Source organism: Mauremys mutica, chromosome 25, assembly GCF_020497125.1.
Source record: "Mauremys mutica isolate MM-2020 ecotype Southern chromosome 25, ASM2049712v1, whole genome shotgun sequence".
Lineage (NCBI taxonomy): Eukaryota > Metazoa > Chordata > Testudines > Geoemydidae > Mauremys > Mauremys mutica.
Window position 1 is genome coordinate 16,178,569 of NC_059096.1, and position 22,183 is coordinate 16,200,751.

General features: G+C 49.5%; 1 protein-coding gene across 1 annotated transcript in view; it reads right to left on the minus strand.

Moving 5' to 3' along the window:
• The window catches only part of LOC123356399 (sodium channel protein type 4 subunit alpha-like), a 138,285-nt gene extending 118,466 nt beyond the window's left edge, over positions 1 to 19,819 (minus strand). Inside the window, exons 1-2 of the mRNA XM_044999638.1 lie at positions 19,556 to 19,819; positions 7,816 to 7,934 (exon numbers count right to left, since the gene is read on the minus strand). Coding sequence (XP_044855573.1) covers positions 7,816 to 7,934; positions 19,556 to 19,819 — 383 coding nt within the window. The remainder of the gene's footprint in view (positions 1 to 7,815; positions 7,935 to 19,555) is intronic.
• Between the last annotated feature and the right edge of the window lie 2,364 nt (positions 19,820 to 22,183).

Consider the following 22,183-nt stretch of genomic DNA (forward strand, 5'->3'; position numbering starts at 1 on the left):
CTCTTCCCTAGCAGCCTAAATTTGGCTTCTGGGACATCTCTCCTACCCTTCCCTATGTCATTGGTACCTACATGTACCACGACCACCGGCTCCTCCCCAGCACTACACATAAGTCTATCTAGATGCCTCGAGAGGTCCGCAACCTTTGCACCAGGCAGGCAAGTCACCATACGGTTCTCCCGGTCATCACAGACCCAGCTATCTACATTTCTAATAATCGAATCTCCCATTACTAACACCTGCCTTTTCCTAGAAACTGGAGTTCCCTCCCCCGGAGAGGCAACCTCAGTGCGAGAGGCAACCCCAGCACCATCTGGAAGGAGGGTCCCAACTACGGGAAGGTTTCCCTCTGCTCCCATTGACTGCTCTACTTCCCTGGGCCCTTCTTCCTCCTCAACAGCAAAGGAGCTGTCTGAGCGGAGGTGGGACAATTCTACAGTGTCCCGGAAAGCCTCATCAACATACCTCTCTGCCTCTCTCAGCTCTTCCAGTTCCGCCACCCTGGCCTCCAAAGTCCGTATATGGTCTCTGAGGGCCAGGAGCTCCTTGCACCGACTGCACACATACGCCACCCGCCCACAGGGCAGGTAATCATACGTGCGACAGTCAGCGCAATAAACTGGATAGCCCCCACTCTGCTGCTGGGCTTCTGCCTGCATTGTCTCCTAGTTAGTGAAAGGGTGGTTTATGGAAAGTAGTTTTGGAATGTGGTTCGGTTTATAGGTTTTGGGGGGGGCCACGGGGAAGGGGTTAGGGCTGGCGAGGGCCTCCCACTCCCTTCCCACTCCCCTTCTAAACTCCCTTGCGAAACTCCCTGTTAGCAGACCCTGTTCGCAAAAAAAACCCTCAGGCTGGCTGTGCTGTGGGTCCTTGCCACTCCTTGAACTCAGGAAATGTAGCATTAGCAATGGTATCAAAGGCCACACTAGGATAAGCCTGGGCTGATGAGATGTGACCAGTGACCCAACCCCTCCCAGTGCAATTCTCTCTTGAGACTCCAAATTCTTGACCTTGTAAAGGAGAAACATAGAATCATAGAATCATAGAATCTCAGGGTTGGAAGGGACCTCAGGAGGTCACCTAGTCCAACCCCCTGCTCAAAGCAGGACCAAACCCAACTAAATCATCCCAGCCAGGGCTTTGTCAAGCCTGACCTTAAAAACCTCTAAGGAAGGAGATTCCACCACCTCCCTAGGTAACCCATTCCAGTGCTTCACCACCCTACTAGTAAAAAAGTTTTTCCTAATATCCAACCTAAACCTCCCCCTCTGCAACTTGAGACCATTACTCCTTGTTCTGTCATCTTCTACCACTGAGAACAGTCTAGATCCATCCTCTTTGGAACCCCTTTTGGGTAGTTGAAAGCAGCTATCAAATCCCCCCTCATTCTTCTCTTCTGCAGACTAAACAATCCCAGTTCCCTCAGCCTCTCCTCATAAGTCATGTGTTCCAGCCCCCTAACCATTTTTGTTGCCCTCCGCTGGACTCTCTCCAATTTATCCACATCCTTCTTGTAGTGTGGGGCCCAAAACTGGACACAGTACTCCAAATGAGGCCTCACCAGTGCTGAGTAGAGGGGAATGATCACATCCCTCGATCTGCTGGAAATGCCCCTACTTATACAACCCAAAATGCCATTAGCCTTCTTGGCAACAAGGGCACACTGTTGACTCATATTCAGCTTTTCGTCCACCGTAACCCCTAGGTCCTTTTCTGCAGAACTGCTGCCCAGCCATTCGGTCCCTAGTCTGTAGCAGTGCATGGGATTCTTCCGTCCTAAGTGCAGGACTCTGCACTTGTCCTTGTTGAACCTCATCATATTTCTTTTGGCCCAATCCTCTAATTTGTCTAGGTCCCTCTGTATCCTATCCCTACCCTCCAGCGTATCAACCACTCCTCCCAGTTTAGTGTCATCTGCAAACTTGCTAAGGGTGCAGTCCACACCATCCTCCAGATCGTTAATGAAGATATTGAACAAAACCGTCCCCAGCACCGACCCTTGGGGCACTCCACTTGATACCGGCTGCCAACTAGACATGGAACCATTGATCACTACCCGTTGAGCCCGATCATCTAGCCAGTTTTCTATCCACCTTATCGTCCATTCATGCAGCCGAGACTTCTTTAACTTGCTGGCAAGAATACTGTGGGAGACTGTATCAAAAGCTTTGCTAAAGTCCAGAAATAGCACATCCACTGCTTTCCCCTCATCCACAGAGCCGGTTATCTCATCATAGAAGGCAATTAGGTTAGTCAGGCATGACTTGCCCTTGGTGAATCCATGCTGACTGTTCCTGATCACTTTCCCCTCCTTTAAGTGGTTCAGAATTGATTCCTTGAGGACCTGTTCCATGATTTTTCCAGGGACTGAGGTGAGACTGACTGGCCTGTAGTTCTCTGGATCTTCCTTCTTCCCTTTTTTAAAGATGGGCACTACATTAGCCTTTTTCCAGTCATCAAGGACCTTCCCCGATCGCCATGATTTTTCAAAGATAATGGCCAATGGCTCTGCAATCTCATCGGCCAATTCCTTTAGCACCCTCGGATGCAGTGCATCCGGCCCCATGGACTTGTGCTCGTTCAGCTTTTCTAAATAGTCCCGAACTACTTCTTTCTCCACAGAGAGCTGGTCACCTCCTCCCCATACCGTGCTGCAGAGTGCATCTGTCTGGGAGCTGACCTTGTCTGTGAAGACAGAGGCAAAAAAAGCATTGAGTACACTAGCTTTCTCCACATCCTCTGTCACTAGGTTCCCTCCCTCATTTAGCAAGGGGCCCACATTTTCTTTGACTTTCTTCTTGTTGCTAACATATCTGAAGAAACTCCTAACATCTCCAGGTAGCTGCAACTCCAAGTGTGATTTGGCCTTCCTAATTTCACTCCTGCATGCCTGAGCAATACTTGTATACTCCTCCCTGGTTATTTGTCCAATCTTCCACTTCTTGTAAGCTGTTCTTTTGTGTTTAAGACGAGCAAGGATTTCACTGTTAAGCCAAGCTGGTCGCCTGCCATATTTACTTTTCTTCCTATACATCGGGATGGTTTGTTCCTGCAACCTCAATAAGGTTTCTTTAAAATACAGCCAGCTTCCCTCAACTCCTTTCCCCGTCATGTTATTCTCCCAGGGGACCTTGCCCATCAGTTCCCTGAGGGAGTCGAAGTCTGCTTTTCTGAAGTCCAGGGTCTCTGTTCTACTGCTCTCCTTTCTTCCTTGTGTCAGGATCCTGAACTCGACCATCTCATGATCACTGCCTCCCAGGTTCCCATCCACTATTGCTTCCTCTACTATTTCTTCCTTGTTTGTGAGCAACAGGTCAAGAAGAGCTTTTCCCCTAGTTGGTTCCTCCAGCACTTGCACCAGGAAATTGTCCCCTACACTTTCCAGAAACTTCCTGGATTGCTTGTGCACTGCTGTATTGCTCTCCCAGCAGATATCGGTGTGATTAAAGTCACCCATGAGAACAAGGGCCTGTGATCTAGCAACTTCTGTTAGTTGCTGGAAGAAAGCCTCGTCCACCTCATCCTCCTGGTCCGGTGGTCTGTAGCAGACTCCCACCACGACATCACCCGTGTTGTTCATACTTCTAAATTTAATCCAGAGACTCTCAGGTTTTTCTGCAGTTTCATACTGGAGCTCTGAGCAGTCATACTGCTCTCTTACCTACAACGCAACTCCCCCACCTTTTCTGCCCTGCCTGTCCTTCCTGAACAGTTTATATCCATCCATGACAGTACTCCAATCATGTGAGTTATCCCACCAAGTCTCTGTTATTCCAATTACATCATAATTCCTTGACTGTGCCAGGACTTCTAGTTCTCCCTGCTTGTTCCCCAGGCTTCTTGCATTTGTGTATAGGCACTTAAGATAACTCGCTGATTGTCCCGCTTTCTCGGTCTGAGACAGGAGTCCTCCCCTCTTGCAGTCTCCTGCTTGTGCTTCCTCCCGAAATCCCACTTCCCCACTTACACTTTCTGCCAGGCTGGGAGTTGTTCTAGGGAACATAAGAAGGGCCATACTGGGTCATACCAATATTCCATCTAGCCCAGTATTCTGTCTTCCGACAGTGGCCAATGATAGGTGCTTCGGAGGGAATGAACAGAACAGGCAATCATTAAGTGATACAACCCCTCTCGCCCATTCCCATTTCTGACAGTCAGAGGCTAGGGACACCCCAAGCATGGGGTTGTCTCCCTGGCCATCTTAAGAACATAAGAACGGCCATACTGGGTCAGACCAAAGGTTCATCTAGCCCAGTATCCTGTCTTCCAACAGTGGCCAATGCCAGATGAACAGAACAGGTAATCATAGAATCATAGAATATTCGGGTTGGAAGAGACCTCAGGAGGTCATCTAGTCCAACCCCTGCTCATAGCAGGACCAACACCAACTAAATCATCCCAGACAGGCCTTTGTCAAGCCGGGCCTTAAAAACCTCTAAGGATGGAGATTCCACCACCTCCCCAGGTAACCCATTCCAGTGCTTTACCACCCTCCTAGAGAAATAGTGTTTCCTAATATCCAACCTAGACCTCCCTGTAGCGAGGTGGTGTGGTGCCCCACCAGCCCGCCAGGGGAAGAACCCCCCCAGACAGCAAAGTGGGCAGAGCCAATGGATCCTGTGCCCGCCCATGACAGTGTGTTGCAGCCAGGATCCCCAGTGACACAGGAGCGGGTCTTGTGCTGCTGCTAGGGCCCTGGGCTGGGACGCAGGGGAGTGGGTGGGCCTGCCTCACGGGTGGCAGTCTCCTCCTTCCCCAGGTTGCTCTAAGCCAGGGCCTGGGTTTATATTGAACTATTTGCTCAGTCCCTGCCTGAGGGCCTGAGCTCCTGACTGTTTGTTTGCTGCCCGCCCTGACCCAGGGCCTGGACTTATCTTGTACTGCTTGCCAGGCCCTGCCTGAAGGTCTGGGCGATAGACTGGGTATTCCCCAACCCAGCAAAGAGGATGTAGTGAGGCAGTGTGGTGCCCCACCACCCCGCAGGAGGTTGAGTCCCCTACACTCCCCCACTGCAATTTGAGACCATTGTTCCTTGTTCTGTCATTTGCCACCACTGGGAACAGCCAAGCTCCATCCTCTTTGGAACCCCCCTTCAGGTAGTTGAAGGCTGCTATCAAATCCCGCTTCACTCTTCTCTTCTGCAGTCTAAACAATCCCAGTTCCCTCAGCCTCTCCTCATAAGTCATGTGCCCCAGCCCCCGATCATCAAGTGATCCATGCCCTGTCGTTCATTCGCAGCTTCTGGCAAACGGAGGCTAAGGACACCATCCCTGCCCATCCTGGCTAATAGCCATTGATGGACCTACCATCCAGGAACTTCGCTAGTTCTTTTTTGAACCTTGTCATAGTCTTGGCCTTCACAACATTCTCTGGCAAGGAGTTCCACAGGCTGACTGTGTGTTGTGTGAAGAAATACTTCCTTTTTTTTGTGTTAAACCTGCTGCCTATTCATTTCATTTGGTGACCCCTAGATCTTGTGTTATGACAAGGAGTAAATAACAATTCCTTATTTACTTTCTCCACACCAGTCATGATTTTATAGACCTCTATCATATCCCTCCTTAGTCGTCTCTTTTCCTAGCTGAAAAGTCCCAGTCTTTTTAATCTCTCTTCATATGGAAGCTGTTCTATAGTTGAGTAGTTTTGTATCATCTGCAAATTTTGCCACCTCACTGTTTACCCCTTTTTCTAGATCATTTATGAATATACTGAATAGGACTGTGTAGTGGGCTGGCTGCCCCACTCCAAAGTACAAGGATTAAGAGCAGCTGAGGGAGGCTGGCGAGGTAGTTGGCCCAAGTGTGGCTGGCTTAATCAGGCCTCAGCTGGCCTGGATAAAAGGGCTGTGGGGCCAGTAGACAGGAGTCCCATTCTAGCCCTGGAGTGGGAAGGGCCTGGCTGCCTGGGAGCAAGGTACCTGAAGTGGAGCAGTGCTGGGGAAGGGCAAAGGGAGCTGGGAGATCCAGCTTGGTAAACCCCCAGGCTGCAGACCTTGTTAAAGGCCCAAGGCAGGTACTGGGGCTAAAGAGGTGTAGCCTGGGATTAGGCAGAGACAGCTGGTCCAACCCCCTTGCCAATGATGAGTGGCCATTACAGACTGCAGTCTGTCCCAGTGAACGGAGGCTAGATGATGACTGGCAGTAGCCACTGAGGCAAGGTGGGCTTAGAGGATCGGGGGTTCCCCTGGGAGGGGAGACCCAGAGCGTGGGGGTACTGCTGGGGCAGAACCCAGAGGTAAAGGGGCACTGGGGTCCGGGAGGGACACGGGGCCTGAGACAGGCGAGTCACCAGCCAGCACAGAGAGCTCTGGAGCTGGAGTTGAGCTAATTCCCAAGACGACCAGCAGGAGGCGCCTCACCGATGAGTCTCGCTGTGCTACAGACTAGTCCCAGTACAGACCTCTGGGGGACAGCGCTATTTACCTCTCTCCATTCTGAAAACTGACCATGTATTTGTTTCCTATCTTTTAACCAGTTACTAATGCATGAGAGGACCTTCCCTCTTATCCCATGACAGCTTCCTTTGCTTAAGAGCCTTTGGTGAGGGACCTTGTCAAAGGCTTTCTGAAAATCTAAGTACACTATATCTACTGGATCCTCCTTTCCCACATGATTGTTGACCCCCCTGAAGGGTTAAAATCCATGTGCATTTTATATAACAACCTGGTCTATGGATTGCGCCAGCTCTTTCTCAGACCCAAAGTCCAGAGTTTGGTCAAGAGACCAGAGGCCTAGCAAATAGTGATTAGCTAAGAGAAAGCTGGGTAAACAGATAATCTTGTTTTGCTAAAATAGGCCTGGTCAGCAAATTGCCAGGTGTTGGAGCTAAGAACTAAATAATTGTTTCTTATTCAGAGTTGCAAATTGAACAAAGGATCCCTGTTCCTATTGTGTCAGTCTCTTCTGTAGGGAACGTTCTTCCCACAGATCCAACCTTGAGTTTATGAAAAGTTGGTACATGTCAGTATAAGATATGGCAGCCTTCCACCTCCCTTCCCAGGGACCAATGCCTCCCTTAAGACATAAAGGGGACAATCTTTATTGCCATATACTTTCACTGTTTCTTTGCTTTAACCCCTAGGAATGTACCTGTTGGACAACCGGAGGAGTTGTTCCATTCCTATGGACCTCAAATCAGAATTCAACATATATATTTTGTACTAATAACATTTTATCAAAGTATTAATTAAATGTTAACTTGACTCCATGGGCGAAGACATTATGTAACCTTTTAACCATTGGCTAATGTGCTATCTTGTCTTGCTGCAAAACCTATTCCGGGGTGTGGAACTGCCTACCCCGTCACTTTCCCCCAACCATGGAAAATCTATATATTCTATTGTAATCAATTGATTGACAGTGTCTCTGAACCTAATAAGCCAGGTGACACTCCACCAGTGCTGTGTGTAATAAACTCCTATGCTTGACCTCTACACAGTGTGGATTTATGTCCTTCACCCCTCAAAGAATTCTAGTAGATTGGTGAGGCATGATTTCCCTTTACAAAAACCATGTTGACTTTTCCCAACAAATTACGTTAATCTATGTGTCTGACAATTTTGTTCTTTACTATAGTTTCAACCAGTTTGCCTGGTACTGAAGTCTAGGCTTACCGGCCTGTAATTGCCAGGATCGAGGCAATCCTGGATGGATGGTGTCACATTAGCTACTCTCCAGTCATCTGGTACAGGAGCTGATTTAAGTGATAGGTTACATACCACAGTTAGTAGTTCTGCCATTTCATATTTGAGTTCCTTCAGAACTCTTGGGTGAATCCCATCTGGGCCTAGTGACTGTTTAATTTATGAAAGGATATGAATGTATAAGCACTTTGATGGCACCTCTCCTGAGGGGATTGAAGGGTCCCAGCATGTATAGGGCCGGCGTTGTGCTGAACCGGAAGATTGCTTTTCCTTTGTTTAGGACGATGAACGTCTGAAAAACAAAGAGAGAAGGAAGATTCATTATTCCCTTCTCACAACACACACACAAGCCAATCAAACAAAAACATAAGGCTACCCCAAGCAGAGCTTTTATGTCTAAAATTAAATCAACAGCTCCATGAATCTCACTATGGACTATGCTATTGCTAATACATTTCACTGGATGGTGCTCAGATCCTAGGTGATAGGCAGAAGGATAAAACCTTAAGATAGAATGCTAGATGTTGGTGGATATCTGAATGGTCGGCGTATAGCTTTAGCTTCAACTGATTATTAACATGGATGCTAGTGGTATCATCTATAGGTCATGTAAAAATCAAGTTTCCACAATATCTTCATGTTTTATGGCAGGGGTAGGCAACCTATGGCACGGGTGCCGAAGGCGGCACGCGAGCTGACTTTTAGTGGCACTCACACTGCCTGGGTCCTGGCCACCGGTCTGGGGGGGCTCTGCATTTTAATTTAATTTTAAATTAAGCTTCTTAAACATTTTAAAAGCCTTATTTACTTTACAAACAACAGTAGTTTAGTTATATATTATAGACTTATAGAAAGAGACCTTCTAAAAATGTTAACATGTATTACCGGCACGCGAAACCTTAAATTAGAGTGAATAAATGAAGATTCGGCACGCCACTTCTGAAAGGTTGCCAACCCCTGTTTTAGGATGTTCATAATTTTTGAGATCTCCAGAGATGAAATTTTCCATACTTGGTCTCTTTTCAAACAAGAATATTGGCTCATGCTAATGAGAAACAGTGGCAATGCCTGTTGCTTAAGCAGGGCTATATTAGCATAATTTAGCTGGTATTGAGTAGTTCAAATGTTAAACTGCTTCTACTGTGAAAAATGTCTTTATATAAAAAATATTGAGGAAGTTTCCACGTTTATTATGTCTCAATGATGCCAGTTCAAATGTGCTGTATACATATTAAAAGTTGTTGTTTTTTCTAGCTGCCGGCCTTGCAAATTCAGCCTGGGATCTGAGAGTCAAGCTGGGTTCTTCAGGGGCCACTCTAGCTTTAGGCAAACTAAGCAGTTGCCCAGGGTGGCAGATATTTGGAAGAAGTGATTTTTTGAGCAGCGTTCGAGCAGTGTGCTCCTGGCCACAACACTCTCTCAAATTTGGCCCAGATGTTCCTCTGTAATGGTGGCAGGGAAGGTTTAGAGGCCAAGGGCAGCACTTATTTCCCCCCTTCCCACCTTCTTCAGGTTCTCAAAAGGGGGGGGGGGCAGTGGCCCTTGGTGCCCCCTGACTCCAGTGCCTATGAAGAGTGGGGTGGCACACCGAAGTTTTGCCTAGGGTGGCAGATTGTCTTGAGTGGTCTCTAGGGTTCCTTCCATCTTGCTCATCACCCCCAGTAATAAAGAATGTGTGCATCTAATTCCACTGTCAGTGACATCTGTGCACCTTGTTAGCCTCCCGGGCATCTATTTCCCACGAAGGACAATATAATAGCATGTCAGTTTTCCTACAACCTCAGATGCAGGGGGGTAGCGCCTTCCTGTGCTGGAGGCTACTCAGTGTGTGCCAGGCAAGGAGAGCCCGTGAAAATCATTCACAGAGCTGATCAAATATCAGAAAAAACTAGTCATAGATTTTAAGGCCAGACGGGATCATTATGACCCTCTAGTCTGACCTCCTGCTGGACACAGGCCAGAGAACCCCGCCCAGTAATTTTTTCAGCAAGCCCATAACTTCTGTCTGAGCTATTCATGGAAGTCTGGCATGTAAATAGGGAAGTTTATGGAAGATGACACCAGCCGTGATAGAATCTGGAGTGGCAGCAGCAGAATAAGGGGTAAAGTCATAGCCTCAGGAGCCTGCTCCAGGTCTCAGGTCTTCACTGTTAATTTTTGGTGGAGCAGAACATTGTGTGGAGGTGAAGGGCAGGAGCTGGTTACTGGGAGAGCCATTAAGATCCTGCTGGGCGTTAGGAGCAGAGGTGGATTAAGGTCTCCTGGGGCCCTGTGCCAGAGCAAGTGGGTGGGCCCCGGTGCTGAAACCTTTGCCCTGCCCCACCCCTTCCACCTGCGCAGGGCCGCCCAGAGGATTCCGGGGGCCCGGGGTCTTTGGCGGCGGGGGGCCCTTCCGTTCCGGGACCCGCCGCCAAAGTGCCCCGAAGACCCGCGGCGGGAGCCCCCCACCGCCGAATTACTGCGGTAATTATCAGCGGTAATTCGGTGGCGGGGGGGGTCCCCGCCGCGGGCCTTCCGGGCCCTTAGGCGGCGGGTCCCGGAACAGAAGGGGCCCCCCGCCGCCGAAGACCGGGCTGCGCTTCGGCGGCGGGTCCCGCTTCCCCCCCCCAGCCCCGGCCCCGGCCCCGCCCCCGGCGGGTCCCGCTCCCCCCCCGCCCCCGCCCCCGGTCCCGCCCCCGGTGGGTCCCGCTCCGCCCCCCCCGCCCCCGGTCCCGCCCCCGCCCCGGCGGGTCCCGCTCCCCCCGCCCCCGGTCCCGGCCCCGCCCCCGGCCCCGCCCCCGGTCCCGGCCCCGCCCCCGGCGGGTCCCGCTCCCCCCCCGCCCCCGGTCCCGCCCCCGGCCCCGCCGGGTCCCGCTCCCCCCCGACCCCGCTCCCCCCCCGGTCCCGGCCCCGCCCCCGGTGGGTCCCGCTCCTCCCCCCCGCCACCGGTCCCGCCCCGGTCCCGGCCCTGGCCTCTTACCGAGCGCGTCTCCGGCGGGGCCTGAGCTCCGTCCCGCTCAGAGCCGCGTGGTGAGGGGGCGGGGCTGTGAGCTCCACGCCGAGCGGAGGCAGCTGCCCCGCCCCCTCCCCACGCCGCTTTGAGCGGGGCGGGGCTCAGGCCCCGTTGGAGCTCCCAGCCCCGCCCCACTCACCACGCGTCGCGGGGCGGGGCTCAGGGGCCCCGCCGGAGACGCTGAGGCTCCAGGAGAGGGGCGGAGGCGGGAGCCTCCGCTCTTCTCTTGGGGGCCCCTGCGGAGCCCGGGGCCCGGGGCAAATTGCCCCCTTTGCCCCCCCCCTCTGGGCGGCCCTGCACCTGCGGCCCCACCCCCGTTCCTCCCCTTCCACTGATGGCCCTGCCCACAGCCCCACCCCTTTCTGCCCCTTCCCCCGGGGCCTGGCCCTGTTCCACCCATGGCCCCATCCCATTCTGCCCCTTCTCCCACAGCCCTGTCCCCACTCTACCCCCTTCCTCTGTGGCCCCACCCCCGTTTTGCCCATAGTCCCTCCTCATTCTGCCCCCCTCGCAGCCCCACCACCCATTCACTCCTTTCTGCCCCCCTGCACTGCGGGTCCTGAGACTGGAGAAGCTCTGTCCCCCCACCAGGGCCCCGAGGCTACAGCAGGGAGTGAGAGCTCCTCCAATCCCGGGGCCGCAGCTGGGGTCCGGGTGCTGGGGCTTCCCCTGCCCACCCCATGGCTTCTGCAAGGGCTCCGGGCTTCTGCCGTCCCATGGCGTATTTCTGCTGGAGTGCCCATTTTTTCGAGGCCCCTGGGCACAGACCCCGTGGACCCATTGGATAATCCACCACTGGACTGGAGGGCCTGTGATGCTGGCAGGCCAGGCACCAGCTCTTGCCAAAGCTTTAGGCCTTAGCTGAGCACTGACAAATTCGTCGGTGGAAACCAGTCTGTTTCCCCTGTGTGTTAGGGCTTGTCTACACTGGCACTTTCCAGCGCTGCAACTTTCTCGCTCGGGGCTGTGAAAAAACACACCCTGAGCGCAGCAAGTTTTAGCGCTGGAAGTGCCAGTGTAAACAGTGCCCCAGTGCTGGTAGCTACACCCCCATGGAGGTGGTTCTTTTAGAGAGCTGGGAGAGCTCTGCCGCAACTGCACAAGCCATGTTACAGCGCTGCAGCGGCAACACGTTAACATTGCCGTGTAGACGAGCCCTTTGTGTGGTTGAGATGGGTATTGTTGGACTTATAACCACGTGTTCAGTGTTTAGACTTTCTGAAATGCTTGTAAGCTGCTGCATGCATTAGTCGCACTTATAATTTCTTCACCACATGCTCAGGGATGGCTCCAGGCACCAGCAAACCAAGGCAGTTGCGCTCCCGGAGGTTGTTTTTTTTGTTGCTTGGGGTGGCAAAAAACCTAGAGCTGGCCCTGCACATGCTATGCAGTAATATTGAACATTTTGCTTTGCCACTGTAAAGAATGTTTGCTCTGAAACTGTGACCTCAGCGATGAGAGATCATCTCCTCCTCATCAAGAAGGCTGATCAAAACTAGATGGGCCATTATGGGACATCACATTACAAAGACTTTGTGTATTGCCCCCTTACATCCAGGAAGAGGCTGTGTAAAAAAGGGCTCATCCCATCAGCTTGAATTTTGGAAGAAGGGAAATAAAAATAGCTGACCAAGAAAATGTGTCATTTCTTTTGCTCCTTGGAGTCTCCCAGGGCTGGAGCTACACACCAGAAGCAGAGATCCTCAGGGTCAGTCTGGGTTAGCCCCAAAAGACATTCCCTGCTGACAGGTTTCGGAGTGGTGGCCGGGTTAGTCTGTATCCGCAAAAAGAATGAGCAGCACTTGTGGCACCTTAGAGACTAACACATTTATTTGAGCCAGGGCCGCCCGGGGGTGGGGGGGCAAGTGGGGCAACTTGTCCCAGGCCTCGGGCCCCAAGAGCGGCTCTGGGTTTTCGGCGGCACTTCAGCAGCGGGCCCGTCACTCACTCCAGGTCTTCGGCGGTGGGTCCTTCAGTGCAGCCAAAGACTCAGAGCGAGTGAGGGACCCGACGCTGAAGTGCTGCCGAAGCCCCAGAGCGCGGCCCGGTGAGTACAAGCGCCACAAGCGGCAGGAAAAAAAGAAGGAAGAAAAAGGGGGAAAAAGCCGCTATCGGCAGCACTTAGGCTGCTCTACTGCCGCTGCTTCATTCGTCGGCGGGTCCTTCCCTCCGAAAGAGACCCGCCGCTGAATTGCTGCTGAAGACCCAGCCCTGCCCCAGGCCCCCTGAATCCTCTTGGTGGCCCTGATTTGAGCATAAGCTTTCGTGGGCTAAAACCCACTTCATCAGATGCATACAGTGGAAAATACAGTAGGAAGATATATATATACACAGAGGACATGAAAAAATGGGTGTTGCCATACCAACTATAATGAGAGTAATCAGTTAAGGTGGGCTATTATCAGCAGGAGAAAAAAACCTTTTGTAGTGTTGATTAGGATGGTCCATTTCCAACAGTTGACAAGAAGGTGTGAGTAACAGTAGGTGAAAAAATTAACATGGGGAAATAGGTTTTACTTTGTGTAATGACCCATCCAATCCCAGTCTTTATTAAAGCCTAATTTAATGGTGCAAATTAATTCCAATTATGCAGTTTCTTGTTGGAGTCCGTTTTTGAAGTTTTTTTGTTGGAGTATTGTGACTTTGAGTTCTGTAATCGAGTGACCAGGGAGACTGAAGTGTTCTCCGACTGGCTTTTGAATGTTATAATTCTTGACGTCTGATTTGTGTCCATTTATTCTTTTGCATAGAGATGGCATGATGGCATATATCACATTGGTAGATGTGTAGGTGAATGAGCCCCTAATGTTGCGGCTGATGTGATTAGGTCCTATTATGGTGTCCCCTGAATAGATATGTGAACAGAGTTGACAATGGGCTTTGTTGCAAGGATAGGTTCCTGAGTTAGTGTTTTTGTTGTGAGTATTTGCTTCAGGTTGCGGGGCTGTCTGTAACCAAGGACTGGCCTGTCTCCCAAGATCTGTGAGAGTGAGGGATCATCCTTCAGGATAGGTTGTAGATCCTTGATGATGCGCTGCAGAGTTTTTAGTTGGGGTCTGAAGGTGACAGCTAGTGGCGTTCTGTTACTTTTTCAGGACCAGCTCTACAGTTTTCGCCGCCCCAAGCAGCGTACCAAATTGCCGCCGCGGAGGGCAGGGGCAATCCCTGTGCCCTTAGGACGGCAGGCACATTTCCGCGGCTGCGGCAATTCAGCGGCAGCCTCTATGTTTAGCTGAAGCCGCCGCGGACAGCTAAACATAGAAGCTGCTGCCGAATTGCCGCCACCGCGGAAAGGTGCCTGCCGCCCTAAGGGCACACAGACTGCCCCCGCTGTCCGCGGCGGCAATTCAGTGCACTGCTTGGGGGCAAAACAACAGGGACTGCTGCCCCTTGCAGGTTGCCGCCCCAAGAACCAGCTTGGAATGCTGGTGCTGGAGCCGGCCCTGCTTTCTTTGTTGGCCCTGTCCTGTAGTAGATGACTTTGGGGTACTCTTCTGGCTCTGTCAATCTGTTTCTTCACTTCAGCAGGTGGGTACTGTAGTTGTAAGAATTCTTGATAGAGATCTCGTAAGTGTTTGTCTCTGTCTGAGGGGTTGGAGCAAATGCGGTTGTATCTTAGAGCTTGGCTGTAGACAATGGATCATGCGGTGTGGTCTGGATGAAAGCTGGAGGCATGTAGGGAAGTATAGTGGTCAGTAGGTTTCTGGTATAGGGTGGTGTTTATGTGACCATTGCTAGTTAGCACTGTAGTGTTCAGGAAGTGGATCTCTTGTGTGGACTGGTCCAGGCTGAGGTTGATGGTGGGATGGAAATTGTTGAAATCCTGGTGGAATTCCTCAAGGGCTTCTTTCCCATGGGTCCAGATGATGAAGATGTTATCAATGTAGCGCAAGTAGAATAGGGACGTTAGGGGACTAGACCTGAGGAAGCGTTGTTCTAAGTCAGCCATGACAATGTTGGCATATTGTGGGGCCATGCGGGTACCCATAGCTGTGCTGCTGACTTGAAGGTATAAATTGTCCCCAAATGTGAAATAATGTTGGGTGAGGACAAAGTCACAAAGTTCTGTCACCAGGTTTGCTGTGACTTTATCAGGGATACTGTTCTTGATGGCTTGTAGTCCATCTTTGTGTGGAATGTTGGTGCAGAGGGCTTCTGCCTCCATAGTGGCCAGGATGGTGGTTTCTGGAAGATCACCAAAGGATTGTAGTTTCCTCAGGAAGTCAGTGGTGTCTTGAGGATAGCTAGGAGTGCTGGTAGCATAGGGCCTGAGGAGAGAGTCTACATAGCCAGACAATCCTGCTGTCAGGGTGCCAGTGCCTCAGATGATGGGGCGTCCAGGATTTCCAGGTTTATGGATTTTGGGTAGCAGATAGAATACCCTTGGTCGGTTTTCTAGGGGTGTGTTTGTGCAGATTTGTTCTTATGCTTTTTCAGGGAGTTTCTTGAGCAGCTGGTGTAGTTGCTTTTGCAGCTCTGTCACCTTTTGGGACCACAGAGTGTAACTCATCAGTGTACATATGTTTGCTTGCTTTAACCATGTAATAACTCTCTCATTTCTTTTCTTTGTTAGTAAGCCCTTTGATAGCTTATGATAGGATTGGCTACAAGCGTTGTCTTTGGTATGAAATGGGAGGTACAAATTGACCTGGAGTAAGTGACTGAGTATTTTGTGAGCTTTGGTGTATAGCACCCAATTATCACTAAGCCCAACTTGCCTGAGTGGCAAGATAGACTGGATCACCCAAGGGGACAGGTAAGACTGTAATAGTACTTTGGGAGGTCACACTTGTTACTGGGTTGGTGAACTCTAATTATAGAACACAAAACCAGTTTGGGCTGTCTGCCCTGCTTCTTGACAGGTTGGCACTCACAGTGGTCAACCACTCCCAACAGCGTGACAGGGTCATAGCATGGAGGGGCTGAGTGGACCATTAAGAGGGTTGGGAGAAAATCATACAAAATGGAAGGGGCAAAAATACCTTGTGCCCAGTTGTCTTCCCACCAGTATCTTTTGTCTGTGTGGTGCAATGTTGTTACACTTGCGAACTCCCTGGGAACAGGTGCCCTGACATACTATAGATCTGTAAAGTGCCTAGCACACTGAGAGCTCTAAATTAAAACTAGGGCTGGTCAGACATTTTCCATCTAAACTGCTTCTAGATGGAAAATTGGGTCTTCAACAAAATGATTTTTTTTTTCATAAAAAGTGTCCACTTCAGTGGAAAATTTTGACGTTTTTCTGAAAAAACAGACATACAGAAACTGAAAAGTTAATGTCCGAAATTTGCCACAACGCTTCATGAGAGTTGTCGTCCAGGTGCTTCATACCCCCATTCTGCCCTATAAGCCAGGCTCCCTAGTTGGATTTCATCTCCCATAATGCATTGCACCCATGGGACTCCCATGATGCACTGCAGTCACTCAGCAAGACGGGAGTCAAATCACTGACAAAATCTCTATATAAGAACAATTCTGCCTTATTTTCAGGAGATGGTGTAAATATTGCACCATTCACTGTTAGCTGCTATTTCCTGTCACAGTTTAGAGGATCCATTTGGAGATGCGGCTAAAAGTGTGGTTGCTTCTTCAAAGCAGATCTAAATTCCTTTGCTGTGGAGATCCAGTCGGATATTTCAGGAGGTCTCCCATAAACTTTTCCAGGGTTTCCTGATTTTATCCTGGGTCAGACACATAACAAATCAGCCTCACTCCTGCTGTTTCTTCCCTTCTGGTCATAAAACCAAGAAATGCAAAGAAACTTGCCACACCATATGCCACACAAATCAGCTAAGGGGACTTACTAAAACAAGATGCCATGGCTTAAGAGATGGCTCAGAGAACATGCTGTGATGGGTGCTGGAGAATGTGCCACAGAACATAGAGAACGTACCAAGCCATGCCAAACTAAGGGAATTAATTAAAAATTCCTTGGACTCTTCAGAAGATATTCTGAATACAAGGATCCGTGTCCAGAAAGTCCAGTTCACTCAGCATCACTAAGAACACCCACAAGCAAACAGCAGAACTATCCTACAGCTCTATGAGAAACTCAGAAACTACACCAGCCCTATGGATTCGATCGCATGTGGAACAGACCTTTATGCAAGATGTAGTGTTGAGCAAGTGATGGACAAATGGGCAGTTTCCTTTAGGTGGGGAAAAGCTGATGATATTCACCATGATTTTATCGTGACTCTCACAATATTTGATGTTTTACTTCAAGCCTCAGCTCCTGAAGACATTCATGGGAGAATCTAGCCCTCATGGCTGCAGAGAAAAGCTTGAAAATGTGACGCAAATGCACCCCAAAATGCTCAAAAACCAGAAGACAAAAAAAAAAGACCCCAGATTTATTATTATTTTTTTAATCTCATGATTTTTTCAGTCCTGAATCACATATTTTGAAAGTCTAGCAACTTAGGACTTCAAATATTTTCAGGCTGTCTAGGGACCTGCCTGGACTTTGGCATAAGTTAGAGCCTCAAAACATCTCTATCTCATGTTCTGGCTGAAATGGCTGAGAAAAATTGGGAGTGCGGCACACAGCACACACCCCATGCCAGGAGTGGGACTTGGGAAGGAGTCGGGGGAACGGTTTGGGGGTTTTGTTGCATTCTGCAGTGTTCTGCAAAAGAGTCTTGATGATATAAATAGCCACGGCTCTGCCTTGTATGCCAGAATAGTCTGCAGCCAAACAATGGAGAAAACTGATAACATTATTTATTTCCAGTTGTGCCCACGATGTGCTTTCTAATCCAAAAAGAAGGTAGATCCCTGCCCAAGTTGGCTATCTAAAGACAGACACTGTCAAGGGAAGGAGGACAATGTTAAGATATGCCCAAGACAAGGTCAAGAGAAGCATTAGATACAGTGTTTCAGTGGCGTGAAGTCTGTGGGAACCATTTTGTGGGAGAGACGCTCAAGACAACAGCTGGCATGTCTATTGAGTTTAAAGTTGAAGAGAATTACAGAGATGGGGCAGTAGTCGAAGAGTTCAAGCTGACAGCAGAGCAGAGACTCTTTGAGAACAGGGAATCTGGAGAAGGCTTGCATTGCAAAGGAAAGGAGCCGGAGGTCAGCATAAAAGATCTGGAACCAGCAGAAATGGGAGAGGAGGAGTCCAATGTCTCACCTGCTCCCTTGGGAATGATTGGAGGTGTGAGATGTGTAATAATGAAAAACACCATGATTGTGCACAGCTGACAGGGCTGTGTCAGCCAGGGGGATGCCATGTTTCTGTGAGTGCGAGGACATGGGGAAAGAGTTGAAAGTGCTGTGAGGGTGGTGGTTCTTTTCAAGATAGCATGGGCAGAGCAGGGGTAGCAGGAAAAGCAGAATGGCCCTGACTCATGATCTTTGAAAGTCTTTGCCTGGCAATACTGGAGAATGGAGGAGTTACCCAGCCTGCACCTTCTCCATGGTGGGATGAGATGTTATGTGGGGGGCAAAAGTTCCATTCTAGAGGTGCCATATGATAATCTAGAGCTGATGAAAAGTATTATGTGCTGGCACAGATGGATGTTTATAGTTAAATTAGCTCGTGCAGTGACCCTATCACTGTTAACGGTGTTACATGGACGGATGGTTGGTGAAGCCTTGGAGAGGCAGCCAGACGTACAAGGGCTCATCCAAACCTAGAGCGAGTTGAAAACATGTTGACGTAACAGTTTTCCACTGAAAAATGCAGTTTTGTCAAAATTCGAATGTGTTGTGGGAATATGTTGGTTTTGACAAAAATTTTGATGTGAAAAAGTCAATATTTTGTTTCAAAGGTGTCCTATTTATTTATTTCATTTAGATTATTTATACAATAGTAAAATAATAATTGTAATATTATATTTACATATATTTAATGTTGTGTTTATATAATATAAATCAAAATGAAATGAAAAGTTTCAACACCATTGAACTGGAATGTTTTGGTGGTCCTGAATCAAATTGTTTTTGCAATTTTTGATTCATGGAAAACTTTCAAGTTTTGGCTTTTTGTTCTGATCCAGAACAACATTTTTGGTAAATGTCTTGATTTCCTGCAGAAGGGAAATTCCAGTTTGTGACCAGCTCTTTCCAAAGCCTTGTCATTATTCAGACTCTTACCCCATCCATGGCATCAGCTCGTGCCCCCGCTCACATTTTTGAGGCATCTACAATCCAATGGGCAGCTTCAAAACAAACTTGTAGGAGCTCAGTGGTGAGATGCGTGCAGCAGGCTCAGAACATGCGGTGGGGGAGCTCCCAGCAGCTAGATTTCCAATGCCAGGCACTGATTCCGTGAGAGCCCCTGAAGATTATGTGGAGTGACCTAGAGCAAATGCCTATCAACTTCGCCTGCTCCAGAAGGTGGAAATGTGGCAGAAAAGGCACAAATCAGATTCTGCCGTTTAGAGATGGGGCTACGGTGCAAACTTTGGATTTGGACCCGGGTTTGGATTCTGGATGTCCCAAAGCTCTGTGGTTTTGGGAGCAGGGCCGGCTCTAGGCACCAGGAAACCAAGCACCTGGTTGGAGCAGCACAATTTCAGGGGTGGCATTCTGGCCGCTTTTTTTTCGCTTCGGCAGTTGCACTCCCGGAGAATTTTTTTTTTTTTTGCTTGGGGAGGCAGAAAACCTAGAGCCAGCCCTGTTTGGGAGCTGGGATTTTGGGATAATCCACAGCAAAGAGCCATTGGCAGGATTTGGCTCCATTCTGGGTTTGGGGGAGAGCTGGGCAAATAATGAAGTTTTTGGGTCCCTGGCAATTCACAAAAGTAATTTTTTTTAAAAGTTTCATTTCAGGCTGTTCCATCTTTTACAGATAAACGGTTACCAGGGCTTGGCAGCCCCTGGCCTGAGCAGTTTGGGTAGGACCCATCTCTCTGAGAAGGTGGCTGTCTGTCCCACAGCCCTTTCTCAGCAGGGCCTGGCTCCTACTTTCGTACCTTTTTATCACTGTAGAAGGGGTCTAGGTCTTCCAAGGGCACCCCGATGAGTTCTGGAGGCAGGTCCCCGTAAATGCGTGGGAGGGGCTTCCCAGCTTCCAAATCGCTGCTGGCCTTCAGCTCTTCTTCCTCAAGCACTTCCACATGCTGCCGTTTGATCTTGAGTGCTTCCGCCTCAGCAATCCGCTGCTCTATGGCAGCGAGGGACTCGCGGGTGAATGGGCGGAGACTATTGGGACCGGGTACATGTGGCGGGATTGCCATCTTCTCATTCTGCTCTCAGAAACCCTCTGCCTGGCCTCTTGGGAAGGGGAAAACCTGAAACGACAGAAAGGAATAGGTCTGTTTCACACCACATCAATTTCACGTGCAGCTGAGTTTCCTCCTTCTGGGATGTGATCCAGAATGTGACGTTCTTGTTTCCTTGAGGCGCGTGACTGCCGCTGAGTGCTGATTTCGAATCCTACCAGAGCGTGTAACTGACAGCAGAATCCAGCTGCTAGTTCTGCACTATCATAGAGCTATGGTCAGTAACATGATGTACTATGCACTCTTACATCCGCGTAACTGGTTAGTGTACGTTCTGTGTCCCTCTCTGTGCCCAATCCGCAGAGGATAAGAGTCTGTTACCACTCCAATTAGTGAGCATGGCTTTTTTGCTCCACCTGTAGCACCTCAGGCTTTAGTTCTAGAGATTCCCAGTTCAATCCCTGGTCTGTCAGCCTAGCTGGCAACCATCACACATGCATTTCCTCAAGGTGCTCTAGGAATTGATCTGCTAATGATGTCTGGCATCAGCTGGGACATTTACAAATAAATCTTTAAAACTGAGATCAATATGTTAAATAAACCACTCCCGACATCTGTCCCTGCCTTGTCCCCTCCCCTCACTCAATACACTGCCAGCTGCCATGACCCTTGGGCTTAGCTTTCAGTCCTTGTGGCAGTGTTCAGATCCAAGGTATTGTTGTTTAGGGAACTAGACCCCAATCAAGGATCAGCACCCCACAATACCAGGCACTGCACAGACATGTAACAAAGACAGACCCTGCTTCAGGCTGGATCCCGCAGGCACATAGGTGGAGATGCACAGATTCATAGATCCCAAGGAGCACTGTGATCAGCTTGTCTGACTTCCTGTATAACACAGGCCTCAGAACTTCGCGAGAATAATTCCCAGAGCAGATCTTTCAGAAAAACATCCAGTCTTGACTTTAAAATTGCCAGTGATGGCGAATCCACCACAGCCCTTGGGAAATTGTTCCAATGGTTAATTACCCTCCCTGTTAAACATTTACACCTTATTTCCAGTCTGAATCCATCTAGCTCCAACTTCCAGCCATTGGATTGTGTTAGACCTTCCTCTGCTACATTGAAGAGTCCCTTATTAAATATTTGTTTCCCATGTAGATATTTACAAACTGTACTCAAGCCACCTGGTAGCCTGCTCTTTGTTAAGCTAAATAGATTGAGTTCTTCGGGTAAATAAAAGGCCTGCGGCATGGCTGCGGCTGGCCTGAGCCAGTTGGCTCGGGCTGTGGGGCTAAACATTGCAGTGTAGGTATGCAGGCTCAGGCTGGAGCCCTGGCACTGGGCCCCTCCTCCCTTGCGGCGTCTCAAAGTTCAGGCTCTGGTCCAAGCCCAAACATCTACATCGCAATTAAACAGCCCCATAACCTAAGCCCCGTGAGTCCAAGTTAGCCGACCCAGGCCAGCCGAGGGTGTTTAATCAATGTGTAGATGTACCCCTTGAGTCTCTTACTACAAGGCAGGTTTTCTAATCCTTCAATCATTCTCGTGGCTCTTCTCTGAACCCCTTCCAATTTATCAACATCCCTCTTGAACTGTGAGTTAACAATATAATCCAGATGATGAACAATGAAATGAACAGGCTTTAGCATGAGAGTAGAAGTCCCAGCTGGTCAATGAACAAACATGGCCGGAAAGATCTTGTCTGAGATCATCAAGCTAAAGATCTATGGTGTTTGTTTTATGACACCCTGCCCGTCCTGTGCTTTCTGCACACGTGGTTAGAAATAAATGACAACAATTAGCAGCAATATCCCGCTTTACCAAACACTTCCAAATCTCTGCATGGCTGTATGGTCCAGCCCCACCCAACTAGCCCTTCCCCACGCCCGCTGGGAGGCTGGGATCTGCAACACGTGAATCGAAGGTCAATGGGTTCAGACTCTGATGATCAATGAGAAAAGACCCCTCATGGGGCCCACATACATCCTCCTTCCAGCCTCTTCACACTATTACCTCATGTGTGTCTGCCACTATAACTGCGTCCCGAATCATTTATTTTGACCTCCTTCCCTTCAGTCAGCTGTTCTATAGTATTCACTTAAAAAAGCTGAGCAAGTTCTCCTGACGTGGTGTCTTCTTTACAAGCCATCAGCCTCTTGGTGTTTGCTGCCCCCCACCCCCATCTGCTCCATTATTTCATTAGTGATGTTAGATGACACAGCCCGTATGCTGCTTCGGAGTGCTCTGCTCCAAGGACAGCAGGATATGCAGCCCCCTGCTCTGGGGGCTAGGAGACCAGATCCCAGGGATCCTGCAAAAGCCAGAGAATTTCAAAGGTGGCCTTATGGATTCATGTCTTGAAGACTAAAGCACAAG